General features: G+C 41.4%; 1 protein-coding gene across 3 annotated transcripts in view; it reads left to right on the top strand.

Annotated features, from left to right (window-relative positions):
* Window positions 1–16177, top strand: part of LOC119793080 (zinc finger protein 469) — a 90554-nt gene extending 74377 nt beyond the window's left edge. For all 3 annotated transcript variants that reach the window (XM_038300057.1, XM_038300059.1, XM_038300058.1), the window contains one exon: window positions 3714–16177. In XM_038300057.1, the coding sequence (XP_038155985.1) occupies window positions 3903–15149 (11247 nt within the window). In that variant the 5' untranslated portion in view covers window positions 3714–3902 and the 3' untranslated portion in view covers window positions 15150–16177. The remainder of the gene's footprint in view (window positions 1–3713) is intronic.
* The last annotated feature ends 3296 nt before the right edge of the window (window positions 16178–19473 follow it).

Raw genomic sequence — 19473 nt, 5'->3', positions numbered from 1 at the left:
TTGACTTTTCAGTCAAGCACCTTTTACCCACTCCCTCATTCCTGCAAGAAGTCAACACATATCCCTGTTAGAGTAATGAAGAAAAGAAAAGAGAAGTTTATGCACTTTTGGTCTGGTTAGTTACTTGCCCACACACAAAAACACAGATGGGCCTATACCACAAATACACCAGTTCTTAAGCACACAGCAGTCTCACGCATCGGGGTGGTGTTGTGGTCAAGCCATATGGGGCGCCACAGTGGAAGAAACTGTGGGATTTGACAGGAGGCCTAAAGAACACACATAGGCACATGCATCTTAATTGACTTGTAAAAACTCCATTAAAGCACAGTTTTATAGAACAAATTTTAGACTAGTCGCTGAGGGTTTGACATCAGGTTGTGCCCAGCATGCAGTTTTGTCACCACCACAATTTCTTTATACCCAGTCCAAGAGCAATTTATGCTTTTTTGATAAAAATGAATAAGCCCTACCAACGACGCCAAAAAGGGCGGCAGTTTAGAGTGTGTGTATGAAGTAATTCTGACTTATAAGGAGGAGAACGGTGCAAGGGAAGATTTATTGAGGGTGGTAGGGGAAGTCAACAAGGCATCTGAAAGGACATAAATGACCTCTCACTCTTTGCAAACTGACAGCTCAGGCTTTGGTGCTAGTTCTCTAAAGTCCTTGTGATACCCATACTGCTCTTTTTGTTGTTGGAGGCATTCTTTTGAATGCCAAAACTGCAACAGCCAGACTAGGCAAACACAATTGAAGCTGTGATTTATGAGCACTGTTGACTTTGCGGTGCTCCATCAAGCGTTACCCACTGGAAATGCTGGCAGGGCCATTAACCCCAGTATCCCCAACCTATGGCACGGATAGTAGCAGGTACTGGCTTTTAGATTCTGTAGAAAGAGGATGTTATTTTTCACAACCAGGCCAAAACCAGACTAAGTCTCAGTCTAACTTTTCCCTTGTAAACCTTGTTAAATGCCACAGGAAATTAAACCAAAAGTGAGTCAGGGGAACAGACACTAGAGAAATAACTTAAAAACAATCATAAGCATTTATGAATTATGCAGTTGAGGCTGGCATGGATCTTATCTTGTCTGACTCCTGTAGCTCTTTTCTTCCTGCCTGTGAATACATCAGTTTTTGTTTTTTTTAAACAGTCGATTTGCTAAAAAAAAAAAAATAGGACACAAGCATATGCTGTATATGTGTGTTTTTGTATACACCATTATCAACAAAAGAGCCATCACAGTGAAACATGGTATTGACAGTGTAATCCTGGGGATGCATAGGGAGTATTTCTTCAGTATAGAGTAAGAAGCTAATCAGCCTTGAAAAAGAAAAGAGGCTTGGGGAGAGTTTCCCCTTCCAGCAAGATGATGGCTCTAAACGTACAGCCACAGCCACAGTGGAATTGTTTCAGCTGGAGAGAAGAATTTTGAGAAATCTGCTTTGAGCTGGTAGAAAAAATTAAAGACTTGCAACTGTCATTGTGCTGTAAGGTAACTAACTGAAGAATTCAAACTACACTTTTCTGGTTTCCATCCATCCATTTTATATACTTGCTCCCAAACTGTCATTGGCTGATGGGCTGAATTCCACCCTGGCTATGTCGGCAGTCCAATTGCAGGGCGGCACAGAGACACACAGGATAATTAACCATGCACAGAGGCACACACCCATACACACATATTCATACCCAAAGACAGTTTAAAGACACCAATCAACCTCACAGTCCTGTTTTTTAGATAGTAGGAGGTGGTCTGACTGTTTGTAGAAATTACCTACATGCAGTGGGAGAGCACACAAACTCACCAACCTGATGTTAAAACCAAACCCTTCTTGCTACCAGGCAACAGTGCAACCTGCTGTGCCATCATGCAGCCCACCTTTCTAATATTTATTAGAAAACATATCATCTTTCTGCTTTACAACTATGCACTATTATATGCTGACATATACCCAACAATATCTTTCAAATGCAAAAAGTTAAGGTATTATTCTTACTTCTTTTCAGGGAACTGTATAAATTGATGTTGATATAGAGCTAACTGCATAGTGTGTTTTTCTGTTTGTTACTTAAGTAACCAAAGCAAGGTACCTAAATCAACAAAGGTTTGTTTAATAGATATTTAGCTACATTTACAGTTTTTACTATAAAGGAGAAATTGAGATAGGACTCAGAATTCAAAGTGAAAATGCAACTGTTATCTTAGGATAGGACAGCTACTAAGCTTCTAGATTGATAAAGAGGCTTTCAGGCAGGAAACAAAATCAGGTGCTGAGCCCAAAATGACCCTGAAAGTTTTAAAAACATGATCTCTTAAGAGATTTATGGGGATGGATATATTTACGGTATCTTTTTATCTTTGTTCATTTGACCAGACCTCAGACTGTCAAACGGAGAAAACACATCTTTCAGTATGTGTGTTTTAGAGTCAACTTAGTAGTCATTGCCCAGGGGAGAGGCCCCATGTAATAGATGCCAAATGTTTTATACAGTAGGACTGGGATTTGATGATAAAATTAGCAGTCACTCCTCAAATGAAAACACTTTTTTTTTCTACTGAAGTAATAGGAGTGCTGAAGGGCTTTTCAGCATACTGGATAGAACTGAAACAGAGAATCACTGATTGCGAGGGAACACAGACCAGAACTTTGGATAAAAGCACAGTTACCAGGCCTAGACATCCCATTTTGGTGCTAAGTCCAGGGTTCATTTGGTCGGACCTCAAAAAAACTAAAGGCCAAAGTAAACCCAGACTTGAGAAGTTGAGTCTGGGAGACCTGAGGGAATGCAACAAACATCAGCATGCCCACAGTTCTCACTTTCTGAGGGCTGGCTGACTAATCCTTGATATTCCTCCATGATCTAAACCTGAAGCACTCTGTAGCAACAGAACACTGTGGCATTGTGTCTCTACTTTTAAGGAGCCTGTGATTCATTTACTGGCAAAACCTTTTGGATCTGCATGCTCTATTTTCTTATATTAAAGTACTATGTGCATTGCATACTTTAGGGACTGAACTCTTTCTTCTGTGGCTGTTTGCGTCAAGGATCCAGACTGATGTATCATCCAGTCATTGCTGTTTAAAGGAGCAGTAATGTGGCCCTGAGAAAAAAAAATCTGTGTTTATGTTTTTGTAAACGTCTCCTTATTCTCAAAAGAGGGTAATTTTATAACAGGTTCTATAGGGTTAGTATGAGAAGAAATAGGAGTATGGTGATTATTTAAAGTCCTCAGTAATTACACTCGTGCATTAACAAAACTGCTGTGTAATAATACAATAGTGCCCTCTGCTGGCAGGTTCACAAAACACAATATTGTTGTATGATCTTTACCTAGAAAGTGACGGTACACAATAACAGTAACAAATTTTATCACTGTTATTGTTGATAATTATTATGATTTTACTTCCATTTTCATTCCATTATTTTTTCAAGCATCATTTTCTCATGTAGTCATGCTAAAGTTTTGCCAACTGGCCATTATCAAAACTTGAAGGAAGAATCTTACTTCTATACCTTTTCTAAAGCCTATTCTGTGAATGTGGCCAAAGTTTCGTTTTAAGTATAAATTTACAAATGAAAATTATTACTTTTGAGTAGAAAATGTACCTTTTTGGATAAGGTTATAAATATATTGCCAGATTTTAAAAAGACATACAGCGTTGCTCAAGTAAAAACTTCAATCTTGTTTTTTTTCTTCTACTTTCAGGTCTGCTTTGCTTCAGTGCCTAAACCGTGGTCCACCATGAGGATAAAGAGATGAGCTTGCAGCGAGCAGCCCTGTCCCTGCAGTTCTTGCCACTGGATATTTACTGAATCCCATTGTGCAGAAGATGTTGTCCCTGTTTCCCAGATAGTGATTCTGAGGACCAGGCCTTCACAGCACTGACTGGGCACCATGGCAGGAGAGACTCAGCAAATGCATACAGTCAAAGAGCTGGATGCTGAGTCCAAACAAAAGGATGAAGGGACTGTCCTGGAAAAGCAGAGTGATAAAACCACAAAGTCATCTTCGGAGCACTTATCAACCAAAGGCACTGAGGCTGGGCTCAGCACTGAAGGGACCAAGACTGAAACATTAGAGAAAGAAAAGGACTATCCTCAGCAGCGTGAAGCTGTCATAAGGCCACAGCAGACGGGGAAGATTGACTTCAGTTCACTGCAGAACAGATCAAAATTTGTCACTGACAGGACTTGGTCGGCTGGAAAAGGCAGTCCCCAGTCACCGAGTGGAAAGAGCCGTAGCCGAGAGAAGGGGAAACGGTCAGGAAAGACAGAGCGTGGCAACCCTCAGCAGCTGTACAGACTAAGCATTACAAATCCACGCACCATAGGCATAGCCTACCCACAACAGAAGGTTCTGCCACCCAAGAAGCTGGAACCTAGCCGTGGCCCAGTGTCGGGCAGCTACAGCTTCAACGTTCCCATCATGCCAGAAAGAAAGGTCGAGCTGCAGCAGCAAGAGCTGAGCTACAGCCACTATTTCCAGGAGAATCCCTCTAACATTATCTCCCCAAGCTATACCTCACAGGCACTGGGTTCCTCAAGTGGAACATCATCACACTTACACCCACCCCTGTCACAGCAACAAGCATCAATGGAGAGTAAAAGCACACAGCCTGGAAGTCAGCTGATAATTTCTGAGTGCCCACTTACTGGCTCGAATGTATGGCAGTCTCCTGAACAGAGCTATAGTAGTGCTAATTATGGGATTTCATCACAAAAATCAACTGCCCTTTCGGAAACCAGTAACACCAGTACATTTGTGCCTTCTCAGTTTCAGTATGGATATAATTTACTAGAGCAATCAAACCCTGAATCTTTTGCCTCTGATCAGAACCTTCAACCACACATAACCCACAGCTCTTTTTCCTTTTCATCTGGAAATGGGCAAAACTCTTCTCAGAACAGCTCACCATTCAATATTGACCATCAGTCAGATAGAAGCTCTTATTCCAACCCCGAAGAGCCCCAATTTATTCAGGGGGTGGCATCATCCATCCAGTGTTCCAGAACTGTGACTGAAGACTCACCGAGCAGTGACAGCTCGGGTTCTAGCTCACAGCAGTCAGAACAGGGAAAGACTGCTCTACCTGTGAGCTCAGACACAAGTTCTCAGGCAGATTGTCAGGATGCAGCCATCACATCAGGGAGAAAGAGAAACTGTCACCCCAAAGATGCAGCTGCCAGCCAGAGAACACTCATACAGGCTGGTGTGCCCACAAGAAATATTTCACAGACTCCAGGCTCCCCAATGCATTTCACCAACAGAACATTTAACAATCCTGTAGCCAACAGCATCACCACGGGTGCAACACCTTTTGATAAATCCATCAGCACTAAGGTCGTGAGCAGGCCGCCACACTCATGGGAGGGGCCTAATAAAACATATTCAACAGCAGATCAAAACACCGTCCAGTACCCTGTTATGAGTGAGAAGTTTCAGTTCCAGAATCAGACAGCCATAGACCATCGGCCAAATTCATCTAAAAACAATAGAGTGCCTTGGCAGCACATGCGACCAAATTCTGCAATGCCAAACCTTAACAGGATAGACTCATCAAGGCAAATTAACAATCAGAAAATGGCCTATATGGTCTCTCCAGCTGACTGGCAGGATGAGAGTGAAGTGCACAAGCATAACTTATTCCAGAGCACCAGAAGCAGTGGAGTGCTGTTAAACCAAAAACATGAAAACATAAAACAAAACAACTCCGCAGTCTCAGCTTTCAAACTGGAAATGACCCACACACAGCTGTGCGAGGCCAAGAATAAGTCAGTGTACTTTGGACTCAATCAGACTACTTCAACAGCTAAATCAAGAAACTATAGCTATCCACCACCACAAGTTCCACCCATGGGGCTTTTAAAGGTGTCGCCGTATGAGTCTCCTTTGCCTTCTCCAGTCCATAACCCTCAATCCAGTAGCACATGCTCTTCCCTCTCGCCAACATCCACAAGTCCCATTAATATGGCCACAGAAGACGGTCCGATGTCAAAGACAGCCTCACATCACCTGTTCTATCAGGAGCCACAGGCCAAAGCTAAGTTACAATCTGATCACATGAGCACACACTCCCAACCGTTTCCTTCTGACATTCCAAGAAGCCTTCCCTACATGCCAGACAGGACCAAAGACAATACAATAAGCTATCTGCAAAACGGCACACATCCAAAAACACCCCTGGACAGTAGTAAAGATTACATGGACAGTTTTGGTGTTGAGCACCATCAGCCTCCTCCTCCATATTCAGCACATCCCCTCTTATCCAGCTCACTTGCCACTGCAAATCTTGATCAGTTGGATGTGCTCCTGACATGCAAACAGTGTGATCAGAATTTCAGCAACTTGGTCTCTTTTTTAGGCCACAAGCAGTACTGCACTCAAAACACACTTGCCCAAAACGAACTCAAAGATTTGTCAAAGATGGAGGAAAACAGGAAGTTCCAGGTAGAACCAGTCAAAGCTGCATTAGCCATGTCAAATACTTCACTCTCAAGGTGTCCATCTGATCTTCATTTGTCATTGTTGGGTCTTAACAAAAATGGAGAACTGATATCTGAGAGTGAAGGTAAAGGAGACAATAAGGATGACCTGCTGAAACTGGGTTTGTTATCTGGTCCCAATACCATTCCTATCTCCCTGCCAGAGCTGGAGATGGAGGATGCCAAGTTAGACAGCCTAATAACAGAAGCTCTGAATGGGCTTGGATATCAGTCAGACAATGCAGAGATAGACAGCAGCTTTATTGATGCATTTGTTGATGATGATCTCATCACTGTCAAAACATCATCAACCAAACAGTCTCTAAAAGCAAAAGAATCTACACTTCCCCCAAGCAAAAATAAACATGGAGCAGATAAAAAGTTATTTGCACAAGAAAAGTGTTACGACTCTGATTCTGAGAGTAAAGAGAAAAAAGCTAAACGTTTTCAGAAAGATGAAAAAGATGTTAAAAAGGATGGCTACCCCAAAAATTCAAAAGAATTCACTAGTGAAACATCTTGGGAACAAGAGAGTAAAGTGAATGAGACTGGAAAGATGTGTAAAAGTGGGGACAACAACATGAGCCCAGAAAGGTTTCTCTTATCTGGCAAGTTTTCCCAGCACTGTGGTTTGAAAAGCTTTCAGGACAGCCCTGCGCTTAGGGGGTCAGCAGCTTCGCAGGCCTCCACATCTCCAACCTCGAGAGCTGCAGCTAAAGAAAGCAAGAGGAAAAGCACTGGAGGGGGCACCTGGAGCAAAGAACTCATCCACAAAATAGTCCAGCAAAAAAATAAACTCCACAAGCTTCATGTTAAAGGTACCAAAAACCTCCAGTTCTCCCTAGTGATGGAGCGGCTCACTCCAGCAGTGCAGAATCCCGCAGTTGGCGAATATGATTATGTATCCGACTCAGAAGATGAGTGTGAGCCTGTGAAGATAGCCAGCCAGGGCCGGCTGAATCAAAGCAGTCGCTGTAAATACACCTACACCAAACAGTGTAAATGGAGAGCAAGAAGTGAGAGAGAGCAAGCAGCATGGAGGCACAAATCCAAAGAGTGCATTGAAATGAAGAAAAGTGAAGAGCTGTCTCTCACACCAGAGAAACACCAGAGACTCAGGAGGCGAGGCAGCAGGTCGTCCACGAGCAGTGAACTCAGCACCTCTGTGAGCCCCAAAAGCGCTGACCGCACTGACTCAGACAATGAGAGAAAGAACGAGTCCCCAGAGCAAAAAAAACATAATAAATCCACTCCGCAGAAGCTTTTTAAAGAGTCCAGCACCCTTGCACTGACATTCACTAAATCTGTCAAGAAATATAATATCGACAAGACAACATATTCTGATAACAAAGGAATTACAGAAGACCCACAGAAGTTCTCAAATCCAGAAGTTCCTGATTTGCTAACGTCCCCACAAAAAGGGGGAGAGTCAGTGAGGAACTATGAAAAAAGAAGAACCTCTCAGGCCAAATCAAGAGACAAACTTGTGCCTCGTAAAAAGGAAAGTTCAGTTGGCAACACTCTGAAGAGTATGGACAAACCAGACAGCACCACAGATAACAAAACTGTGGAGGTTGAGTCATCCTCTTCTGGTATTACAGGAGAAGCTGATTTTAATGTGGACAAAAACACAAAGAACGAGATGGGTGAGGGGCCAAAAGCCACACAGCTCCAGCTATCAGGCACTGCCACATTGGAGAAACAGAGTGAGAATGCCTGCATGGTGAAAGAGGCAATTATTTTGGTCAATGACCTAGACGTTCACAGACCCACATCTCTTTGTACATCTTTGATGGATGAGATGTGCTTGTCCCCAACTGGAAATCACAGTCCGCTGATACAGAAAGATGCACTCCACCTTATGCCCTACCCCATGGATCAGGAGCAAGGTCTTATCAAATCTCCACTTTCCTTTGACACTGCCTCCATGTTTGGGGACCTAGGAGGGTTTGACAGTGGCCTTTACTCCGAGTTGCCCATACAAAAAGACAGTTTCCATTCAGTGGAAAGCACAGCTGACAAAAAGGAGTTGTTTGTCTCTTCTTTTTCTCCGTTTATTGAACAGAGAGATTGGAACCTCATTGTAAATCCCATGCTACGCAATGAGCTATCTCAGTACAAAGGTATTTCTGAGAAATCAAATGAGAAGAAGACAGATTACGCTCACATCCCATTGTCACTTCCAGAGAAAATAATTGACTACAGTGCAAATCTCAGCAGCTGTGCATCAGAAGATGAGCTGGAGATAAAGAGAATAGTCAATGAGCTTGAAAATCAGCTTCAGACAAATAAGATGGAAACCCTAGCCCTCCAGCAAGCCCCAAAGCAACTGCAAATTAGCAAATTTTCATCTTTACGGATTGCTGAGAACTCTGAGTGTGAAAGCAAAAGGTTGAACATTAAATGCTCAGATCAAACAGTCAACCATTCAGAAATTTTAACCCAATCAGATCTCCCATGGTCCAGCACATTCCAGTTTGACTTGGGTGAAAATCACAGCCCTCACACTCAGATTCACGGTAAAGAAGCAGAACTCCATTCTGACCAGAAATTAGACCAGAGGAAGGTTGAAAAGGAGACTCCTGCAGAAACAAAAGAAGACATTTTAGAGCAAAGAAGATACACTGAAAATCTCATGAAAAGCTTAGAGGTGATTTCAGACTCTATCTTTCAAAAAGAACCTGTTGTATCAGAGAAGGAGCCAAATGTCAACTCTCCTAGTCAACGACACGAACAGGCAGAATGTCAGGCCCCTGATGCAGCTGAGAGGGAAGCTTGCTACAAAAAAGAAGCAATCAACAGAAATGATAGTGTTTTGTCCTTTCAAAATATCATTGAACAGCAGCATGAAAATGAAATAATTCTTGACGAGTCACAGATATCTGTCCACAATGACACTGACCCTTCATCTGAAAGCAAGAAGCCAGTTACCTTGCAACAGCATGAATCCACAAATAATGAGCAAAATGCCAGAACCAAAGTTGCATCAGATGTAATTTCTGCTAGCTGCTCAGTCATCAGTGAAAGAGAGAATTTTAACAGTTTGACTGAAAATAAAAGTGATTGCAGAGAAGTTTGTGAGGAACCAGAGGCAGCAGAGCAGATTACTTATCAAACTAAGAGCCAACATTCTTCACCTGCTCCAGGTGACCCCACTGAGGAGAATGGCCAGAAAATGGCAGATGTGATCAAAGCAGACCTGGAACAACAATACACTAATGACATTACCAATCATGAAAACATTAGTGCATCACAAGCTGTTGAGTTGAAAATTGCTGAAATTACTGAGACATCAAAACAAGGAAATTTGATTGCAATCTCTTCCTCTGAAAACCTCAGCTCTTCAAATGCATACTGTAAATCAAATGTGTCTTTGGATATGGTTAATAAAGATAAGCCCTGCAATCTTGGGCTGTTCAAAACCAATCCAGAAAGATGTGGCTCACCCCTCCGTGACTCCCAATCTGCAGAGGGACAAAGCAATCTGTTGATCCTGTCACAGTCTGACGACATCATTTATGGCAATTCCTGCAAAGTGACTCAGTTTAATGAGCCGTTAAAAACTGAAGCAGGGCTTGTATTTGCCAAGCAAGAGAAGATTCTGAATGTTCAAGACATCAAAGACCATCTTCCTGTTGATTTCATGGCAAGCCAGCAGAACTCCCCATGCAGAAAGGCAGATGAAGAAATCCCCTGCACCTTTTTGGACACTGCCTCACCACCAAGTCCTATTTTATCTTCTCACCAAACTCCTACACAGAACTGTGACTCAAAAACAGATTTACTTTTAATAGGTAACGACAGCATTAAACTAATTGACCAATGCCCTCAAAATGCTCCTTCAATCAAGGATAACAAAGAGGCAACAAACAATAATTCAATAGAAGGAGTGGCTGAGATGGACTCTTCTCTAATGAGCTCACCTTCACTGGAATTCACAATGATCTCATCAACTAAAACTGTCAGTTTATCTCCAGTTCCAGAGAGAAATACAGCAGAACCGCCAAAGGTAATAGACAAAGTTGAAAAAGTTGATCAGATGTATGATTTAAAGCTCAGCCCCCTGAACTACTACAAAGTGTCAGATGAACCTCCACAGCTTAACCAGTATGACTACATACCAATATCACCTGCTGATAAACCTGAGGAAGATCCTGTTACCAAGCCAAGACCCACAGAGAGCTGTGAGTCATGTGACCTAAGCATTAACCCTACATTGATCTTAAACCAAACTGACACAGAGACAGTGCCACAAGCATCTGATGCTGTAGCTAAAATACAGCAATCCAATGACCCTCTGGTTCTGCAGGAAAGCATGAAATTCAGTTGTTTCTCATTTGGTCTCACTTCTGACATCCCAAAGTCACAATCTTCAGATGATAATACAAAGATAAGCCTGCAGGTATTCCCTGATCCAGATCAGCCTGTCAAGGATTTGTGCATCCAAGCTGACCTACAGACAGAAGTTCCTTTAGTCAGTTTAGATTCTCACAAGTGTTCTTTTGAAGATAATGCACATTCCAAAAAAGCGGATCCACCGCTGATCTGTGAAAATGAGAGAGTTCCCCTCCCACCAGAAATAGAGCTAAAAATAAAAGGGAGTCCATGTTTAACAGGTCAGCAAACACAAAAAGAGACAATACAGAAGAACTCACAGAGCAGCAATCCAGAGAATAAAGTGCTCTGTGAGATTTGTTTCATGTGTTTCAGAACTGTGCCAGGGCTAAAGAGACACAAGGCCATGAAGCACACTGCCAGACCCGAGAAATGCACAAAGAACTCAACAGCCAGTAATCAGGGGACTGAAGAACCGGTGAAAAAATTGAGAGATGATTCACAAAAGTGTTTCACAGCAACTAAAAAAGAAGGCCTGCCTGAGATAAGTGACTCTCTTACCTCTAAAACAACAGAGATGGAATCAGCCCTGAAAAAAATGGCAACTTCGATGAGCAGTGTGACAGTTGATGAGATAAGCCATCAAAAGCCTCTACTGCAGACAAAGGCAAAGAAGAACAACAAAGGAAGAAAGAACAAGATCAGTGACCGGAATGCTGACCCTTTCTCTGACGAGCTCTTGAAAATATTAAAAACAGACATTCTTCAAGCCATAACTCCTGAATTTAAAAGCAGTGTTTTACAAGAGCAAAGCAAACACCCCGAGGAAAAAATGTATGATAGAGTTGCTTCTGAAACAGAGGAGTTCCTGCACCAAGTTGCTGCAGACCTCACCTTTAAAAACACCACTCAAACCTTAACTGAAGAGCAAAAGAAATTGAGTGAAACTGTGGCGCACAATCAGTTTGGAGAGACAAAGATGACAGCTATGGCATATTTAGAGACTTGCACAGAAAGAAATGTTGAAAGTGCATTTATAGAGAATGAGATTAATGGAAGCTTTGTTGAGTCTGATTCAAAAGCACCTGAGGACAGCCTTGCCCTAGAGATTCTTAGAAATGTTTCAACAGACATGAAATGCACCGCTGAGAATTTAAATTCCCTCTCTTGTCTAAATTCCTCCCCTCCCAGTTCTCCCAGCATTAGTTCAGACTTGAGGGCCATACTTGATGATGATACCACATTCTCGCAGTTGTTTCCTCGAGATGAGGAAGCCAAAAGGAAAAAGTGCTCGAGGGTGTATGGCAAGAGAAACAAAAGACAGAAGTTATCAATTCCTTCAGATGTGGCTGCAGATAATCTTCCCCCTGAAACTTTCAAGCAAAATAAAGACCGATTTGTGGAAGGCCAAAGTGGGAAGACCATAAGTGATCCTAAAAGTAATCCCTGTGAATATGAGACCATTTCTATTGACGATGCCATCATGCTAAACATGTGTCACAACAGCACTTTAAAGGCTGATGACAAGCCAGTGTCGGATGTAAAGCAAAACAGTCAGGAGGATAACTGTGAGCTTGGAAGCAATCTGTTGAGTCCTTTTGAAAGTAATGTCACATCTACAGCTAAATGGAGCTCTCCCAGTGGTTTCACTAGCTTTAATTCATGCCCAGTGGTGACATCTGAACCCAGTGATTGCAAACACAAGGACTCTCTGCCAGCCACTTCCTGCACAGTAGAGCCACATGCTGGTCAGGGTCCTCAGTCCTTCCAAACCATCGACATTCAAAATATCAACACAACATTTCAGCTTCCCGAGATGCAGTTCCTTAACTCTGGAATACACATCCAAGATTCTCCTCCTCCTGAGGCTGCAGATGAGGAGTGCAAGGAAGATGAGAAATCAAAGAAAGAGACAGAGCGGCGAGGCAGAAAACGACAAGATGGAGGGATGAAAGTAAAAGATAAGCAGTACAAATGCAAAGTATGCTTCACCTGGTTCCTCACCCTTGGAGAGCTGAACTTTCACAAGCTCTCCCACAACCCCTCCCCTCCCCCTACTTGTTACATGTGTGTGCAGCGTAAGTTCAGTTCAAGGGAGCAGCTGAGAGACCACCTGAGGGAAAAGCATGCCAAAAACAAGACAGGAATCTGGACCTGCGGAATGTGCCTGAAGGAGATTTCAGATGTTTGGATGTACAATGAACACTTAAGGGAGCATGCCACTCAGTTTGCCAGGAGAGGTCAGACTCAAGGGTCCATGCTTGGCATTTCAGGTTGCTTGATGCAAGAAACGGCTGTGAAGAACTTTATATCCTCAATCATGCAGCAGCGGCCCAGCAAAGCCAACAGAGAGTCAAGTAAAGCTTCTAAAGAACAGGATAAAGCAGCTACAGGAGAAGGAGCTGAGACTAAAGCAAACAAAACTAAAACAAGCAGTGGAGGAGGTGGAAAACAGACCACCTTAACCCCAGTTGAGGTCCTCCACAAAACAGAAACGCCTAAGAGTGTGGAAATGCATCCCAACTGCAAAGACCCTTCAAGAGACTGTCATCATTGTGGAAAGCAGTTCCCCAAACCCTTCAAACTCCAGAGGCATTTAGTGGTGCACAACCTGGAGAGGATATTTCTGTGCCACAAGTGTCCTGTTTCTTATCAGGAGGCCCAGGAGCTCAAGGAGCATCTGAGGAGTGCTCATGAGGAGATGGACGATCTTGATTCAAAGCACACAACCCTTTACACCTGCGAGCTCTGTGCCGATGTCATGCATGTGATTAAAAAGTCTTTCATCTGCAGCACCTGCAACTACACGTTCTCAAAAAAAGAGCAGTTTGACCGTCACATGGAAAAGCACCTTTCAGGGAGTAATAAAATCTTCAAATTCAGGGGCGTCCTCAGACCTGTCAAAGTATCTGCATCCAAAGAAAGTGAATGTGATTCACCTGCGAGTAAGAAGAAGAGGCTTCTCTCTGACAGCCTGCCAGAGAACAGCTCAGACAGTGGCATTGCAAGTTTGAGCTCAATTCACTTAAATCAGAATGCCGACACACAGTCTTCAAACCCCTGTGTGCCCACAGCTGATGACGCTACACAAACCATCCCAAATGAATACCAGGACGACTCAAGCAACGCAAATGTGAAAACGGAGGACATTACTGCAGACTGCTCTCAGATGCTTAAAGACTTGGAGAACTGTATTCACCTGAGTTCCTCTGGATCTACAGCAGCCAAGGAAGAGGAACCTAATGTGACTCTGTTACCTAACCTCGATAAAGAGGGCAATGAAAAAACAATAACTGAATCATGTGATGTCAAAGAAGAGAATGAGTTAGTCTGCATAAGAACAGAGGCAAATTCATGTACTGTATATAATGGAAACACAATGGAAGAGGAGGTAGTTAAAGATAAAACAGATTTGCCTCCAGCAGTTTTTGAGAACTCTTTTGTCTGCTCAACAGAAAATCAAAATTTTCTGCAGACACCTGAGTCTGTAGAATTAGCTGTTGATGAGACAACCCAGCAGGGGAATGATGAGCAGAGGGATAGCACATTGTCTTGTAATGACACTAAACAGCAGGCCTTATCTCATGGTGCTGAACAAGAAAGTTGCAGTCAGATTAAAAATAATGCTGCCCCAGCTACACCTCTAGAAAACACTAAAATCAGCACTGGAAGTAGCTGTGCAAAGGCAATGGAAGCAACACCATCTCCTCAGTCGAAGCTTCCTATTCAAGCACTGTCTGCGTCTGATGACAAGGAATTTGTGAAACTACAGAAGAGAAGAAAGGACATGAAATCTGCACATATGCTGCAGAGGGTTTCCTCCCTGGTCACCCAAGAGAACTTCACTGTTGATTCTAAGCCTAAAAAGAAATTTCGTCCGAGCAAATGTGCAAATCCCTCGCTGCAAAGAAGATCGGAGGGAGCAAACGAGTATCCTGTCCTCTCCTCTGTTCGCGATGATGTTGTTGGCAACAAAATTATTTCCAAGTGCAAGAATGTAAACTTGAGCTTACAAGCAAGAAAAGGTTTGCTTGAAAGCTGTGTACCAAAGAAACCTGACATCATTACACCTCAAAATGGGGAGTATAAAGCCAAAAGGGGACCTCTTGGGAGATCTGGGCACTCTCCTGTATCAAAAGTGCCTACAGTACCAATAAACAATTCTTTAAACAAGCTTAGGCCAAAGATGGGTGTAAGAACATTGGAGAGTAACTCCTACCGTACGGCAGAGTCCCAGAACCACATTCTGAGTCAGCTGTTTGGTCAAAAACTTACCAGCTTTAAGATTCCCTTGAGGAAGGACACATCAGAATCTATAAACTGAGGGGTGGGAAGAGTTGTGAATAAGAGTCTGTAATTTTTCACAGTTATACATGTTTAAGACAACTCATTATGGTGAAACAGATTGCACAGCTGTTTTCTGTGAAATGCTATCGATAAATACTTCCATAGTCACTTTATGTCTTCTTATGTGCGTGTTTTTTTATTACACAAATGTGAGGACTAATGGCAGATATGAACTTAGTCCTTCAGTTGGGGCTTAAACATCACTTAAATAAATGTGTTTTTATATAAAAGTATACTTGAAAAAAAATAAAATTACGTTGTTTTAAGAAAGGATTCTCCATTTTTGCAGGAGTTACATGATTCTTTTAGTCTATTTTGCTAAAGGACCAAATCGTGCAGTACCTTACTTGGACATTTGTGCACCTTGAACACATTCTTCCAACCTATTCTTTTGTATTGTTTTTACACTTTACTGTAATGCGTTGACATTCATTATTATAAGGCTTTGTATAAACAACTTGGTGCTACATGTTGTAATGTGAAAGCTGACATCCTCAGACAGTAGGAGATCTGTAGCAGTCAAAGCATATACATCCAACTGTTTTTTACTTTTTTGAATATACTGTATAAACCAAGTCATTCATATGTAGGCTAATCAATCTCCAAAAAATTACAGTAACTTTTGGTATACACATAAACTCAGGTGCTTACAGGGACATCACAGTCCCAGGACCTGTATTTGGAGTATTTTCCATGCACTGATGATACCACACACAAATGACAAACTCATTTATCTGTGTCTGTAACTCCAAATGTTTAATTATTAATAGTATTTACTAAGACAAAAAAAGGTGCTTTATCTTGTTTATACTGTATGTATCTTCATTGTATAGTATTGTTGGTAGGACATTGTTTGGTGTAATGCTTCAGGACAAAGTTTTATTTTAATAATGTGCAAAATGAATGACGTTGAAAAGAAAGGAAAACTGCCTCTTGCAGGTTGTAAAGTGGTTCACAAAGTGCCGGTTTTACAGTTTGTTATTAAAGATCTGTATTGGTCTCTTATTGCTCTTCTCTTCTTTTGTTCTTGGGGTGTTTTGCAAATCTTTCCTGCTTCCCTGTGGACGGCATCTGTCATCAAATGCATCAAACAGCCCAAGCAGTGGAAGCTGCTTGGGCCTGGAGGCAAAAAACAGGTGCACACACAACAAAGTCTGACTTGATTTATTATTTTTTTTCTTTCCCCCTCTCTAAAATGAGAACATCAGAGAGTTCACTCATCATTTGAAAAATGAGCATAAATGTACCTTTTTACTACAGGGAAGCATTTAACAGAAGACGGATACATTTTATATCCATACATATCCAACCGCGCATCTGTCTCTGTGTGTGGCCAGGGGCTCTCCTTGTGTTATGCTGCTCTCTCACCACCTGTAAAATAGCTTCTATTCCTACATGAATATTTTTCATCATCACATAGGAATAAAAAGCCATATTACATCATGGCTTGCATGTAGAACACGGACTGCAACTAACAAGTGCTTTCACATCCTATTCCTCCTGAATCATCATGTCACCTGTGAAAGATGAGAGAAAGAGAAAACAATACAGAAAAATAAGTAATTTTTAAAATAAAGATTTTAAAATATCACTAAACAATTAGTTAGGTTGGGCTTCATTTTTATTATGTTTTTTCTTTAACAAAGATTAGTATATAGTAAATATTTTGTTTTATCAAAAAATAAAAACTTTGATATATACAGGTGCTGGTCATAAAATTAGAATATCATGAAAAAGTAGATTGATTTCAGTAATTCCATTTAAAAAGTGAAACTTGTATATTATATTCATACATTACATACAAACTCATATATTTCAGATGTTTATTTTGTTTAATTTTGATGATTACAAATTACAACAAATGAAAATCTCAAATTCATCATATCAGAAAATTAGAATATTGTGAAAAGGTTCAAAATTGATGGCCCCTGGTGCCACACTCTAATCAGCTAATTAACTCAAACCACCTGCAAAAGCCTTTAAATGGTCTTTCAGTCTAGTTCTATAGGCTACACAATCATGGGGAAGACTGCTGACTTGACAGTTGTCCAAAAGACGACCATCGACACCTTGCACAAGGAGGGCAAGACACAAAAGGTCATCGCTAAAGAGGCTGGCTGTTCACAGAGCTCAGTGTCCAAGCACATTAATAGAGAGGCGAAGGGAAGGAAAAGATGTGGTCGAAAAAAGTGTACAAGCAAGAGAGATAACCGCACCCTGGAGAGGATTGTGAAACAAAACCCCTTCAAAAATGTGGGGGAGATTCACAAAGAGTGGACTGCAGCTGGAGTGAGTGCTTCAAGAACCACCACACACAGACGTATGAAAGACATGGGTTTCTGCTGTCGCATTCCTTGTGTCAAGCCACTCTTGAACCACAGACAGCGTCAGAAGCGTCTTGCCTGGGCTAAAGAGAAACAGGACTGGACTGCTGGTGAGTGGTCCAAAGTCATGTTCTCTGATGAAAGTAAATTTTGCATTTCCTTTGGAAATCAAGGTCCCAGAGTCTGGAGGAAAAGAAGAGAGGCACTTCATCCACGTTGCTTGAAGTCCAGTGTAAAGTTTCCACAGTCAGTGATGGTTTGGGGTGCCATGTCATCTGCTGGTGTTGGTCCATTGTGTTTTCTGAGGTCCAGGGTCAACGCAGCCACATACCAGGAAGTTTTAGAGCACTTCATGCTTCCTGCAGCTGACCAACTTTTTGGAGATGCAGATTTCATTTTCCAACAGGACTTGGCACCTGCACACAGTGCCAAAGCTACCAGTACCTGGTTGAAGGACCATGGTATCCCTGTTCTTAATTGGCCAGCAAACTCTCCTGACCTTAACCCCATAGAAAATCTATGGGATATTGTGAAGAAGAAGATGCAATACACCAGACCCAACAATTCAGAAGAGCTAAAAGCCACTATTAGAGCAACCTGGGCTATCATAACACCTGAGCAGTGCCACAGACTGATCGACTCCATGCCACGCCGCATTGCTGCAGTAATACAGGCCAAAGGAGGCCCAACTAAATACTGAGTGCTGTACATGCTCATACTTTTCATGTTCATACTTTTCAGTTGGCCAACATTTCTATAAATCCTTTGTTTTTATTGGTCTTCAGTAATATTCTAATTTTCTGATATGATGAATTTGAGATTTTCATTTGTTGTCATTTGTAATCATCAAAATTAAACAAAATAAACATCTGAAATATATGAGTTTGTATGTAATGTATGAATATAATATACAAGTTTCACTTTTTAAATGGAATTACTTAAATCAATCTACTTTTTCATGATATTCTAATTTTATGACCAGCACCTGTAGATATATATGGGTTGGTATGTTTAAACAAAGATTCTGTTTTAAAATGAAAGCTTTAGAAGGCAACATATTCATATAAATTCAAATCAAAGATCCCTATTGCATCACACAGCTAGAGTAGAAATCCCCATCAGATTACCCAAAACATATAATTACGGCTAAATAATGAGGTTATGTTTTGCTATTGGTGCTCTAATTTCCATTATTACCACCCGGCTGTTTTCTATAAACATAGCCGACCATCCGAATGTTGATTCCAAGTCAGCATGGTAAAAAAAACTCTGCTGCTGAAATAACTCTTAAGTTAATTTAGTGAGAATTGTGAATTGGCTGCAGCCACAAGCATCATATTTCTGGACTCAGTGACAGCAGAGATAAAACACCCCCAACATTTTTGAATGGGAATTATAAACCCTCGCTCCTGCTTCCTTTTACACACAGTTGTAAATGCTATCAAAGTCTATATAGGACAGACGAAATCTCAAAGTAATGTTGACAGTTGGTTTGAACAGCATGCTAAAGATGTAAATTTGCTCTCATTTCTACAAGAAGCTTTTAGGATAGATTTTTTTCAGATGTAAGGAATTGCGCAGAAATGTTTTTATCAGATTTGAATATTTACATATCCTTTTGTGATCCAAGCCTTCAAACATTTCAAAATTCTTTCCACAATTTTTGACATTCAGGTTTTTGTAAAGCTATGACCTGATACTGACTTTAGCCGATTTCTGCTAAGAGGTCATGTGTGATGTCACACATGGTCTGTAGGAGGGCATTTGCTTCATAACTGAAACTCAGTTATTTAAAAAAGTTAATTATTATAAAGTTTTGAATTTTACATCAGCAACTAATAAGGCTAGCATTACTAAAAACATAGATTCCTGCGTATTCCCTAGAATATGTAGAATATAGACACTTTCTAAAGGGCTCCCACCTTTGTCAGATCCATTATTATTTGTCATAAATTTTGAGAGAGAAAAAAAGAGCAA

This window comes from Cyprinodon tularosa, unplaced genomic scaffold, assembly GCF_016077235.1.
Source record: "Cyprinodon tularosa strain WSP-4 unplaced genomic scaffold, ASM1607723v1 ctg44, whole genome shotgun sequence".
In the NCBI taxonomy this organism is placed as follows: Eukaryota; Metazoa; Chordata; class Actinopteri; order Cyprinodontiformes; family Cyprinodontidae; genus Cyprinodon; species Cyprinodon tularosa.
This window is presented reverse-complemented; position numbering and strand designations above follow the sequence as displayed.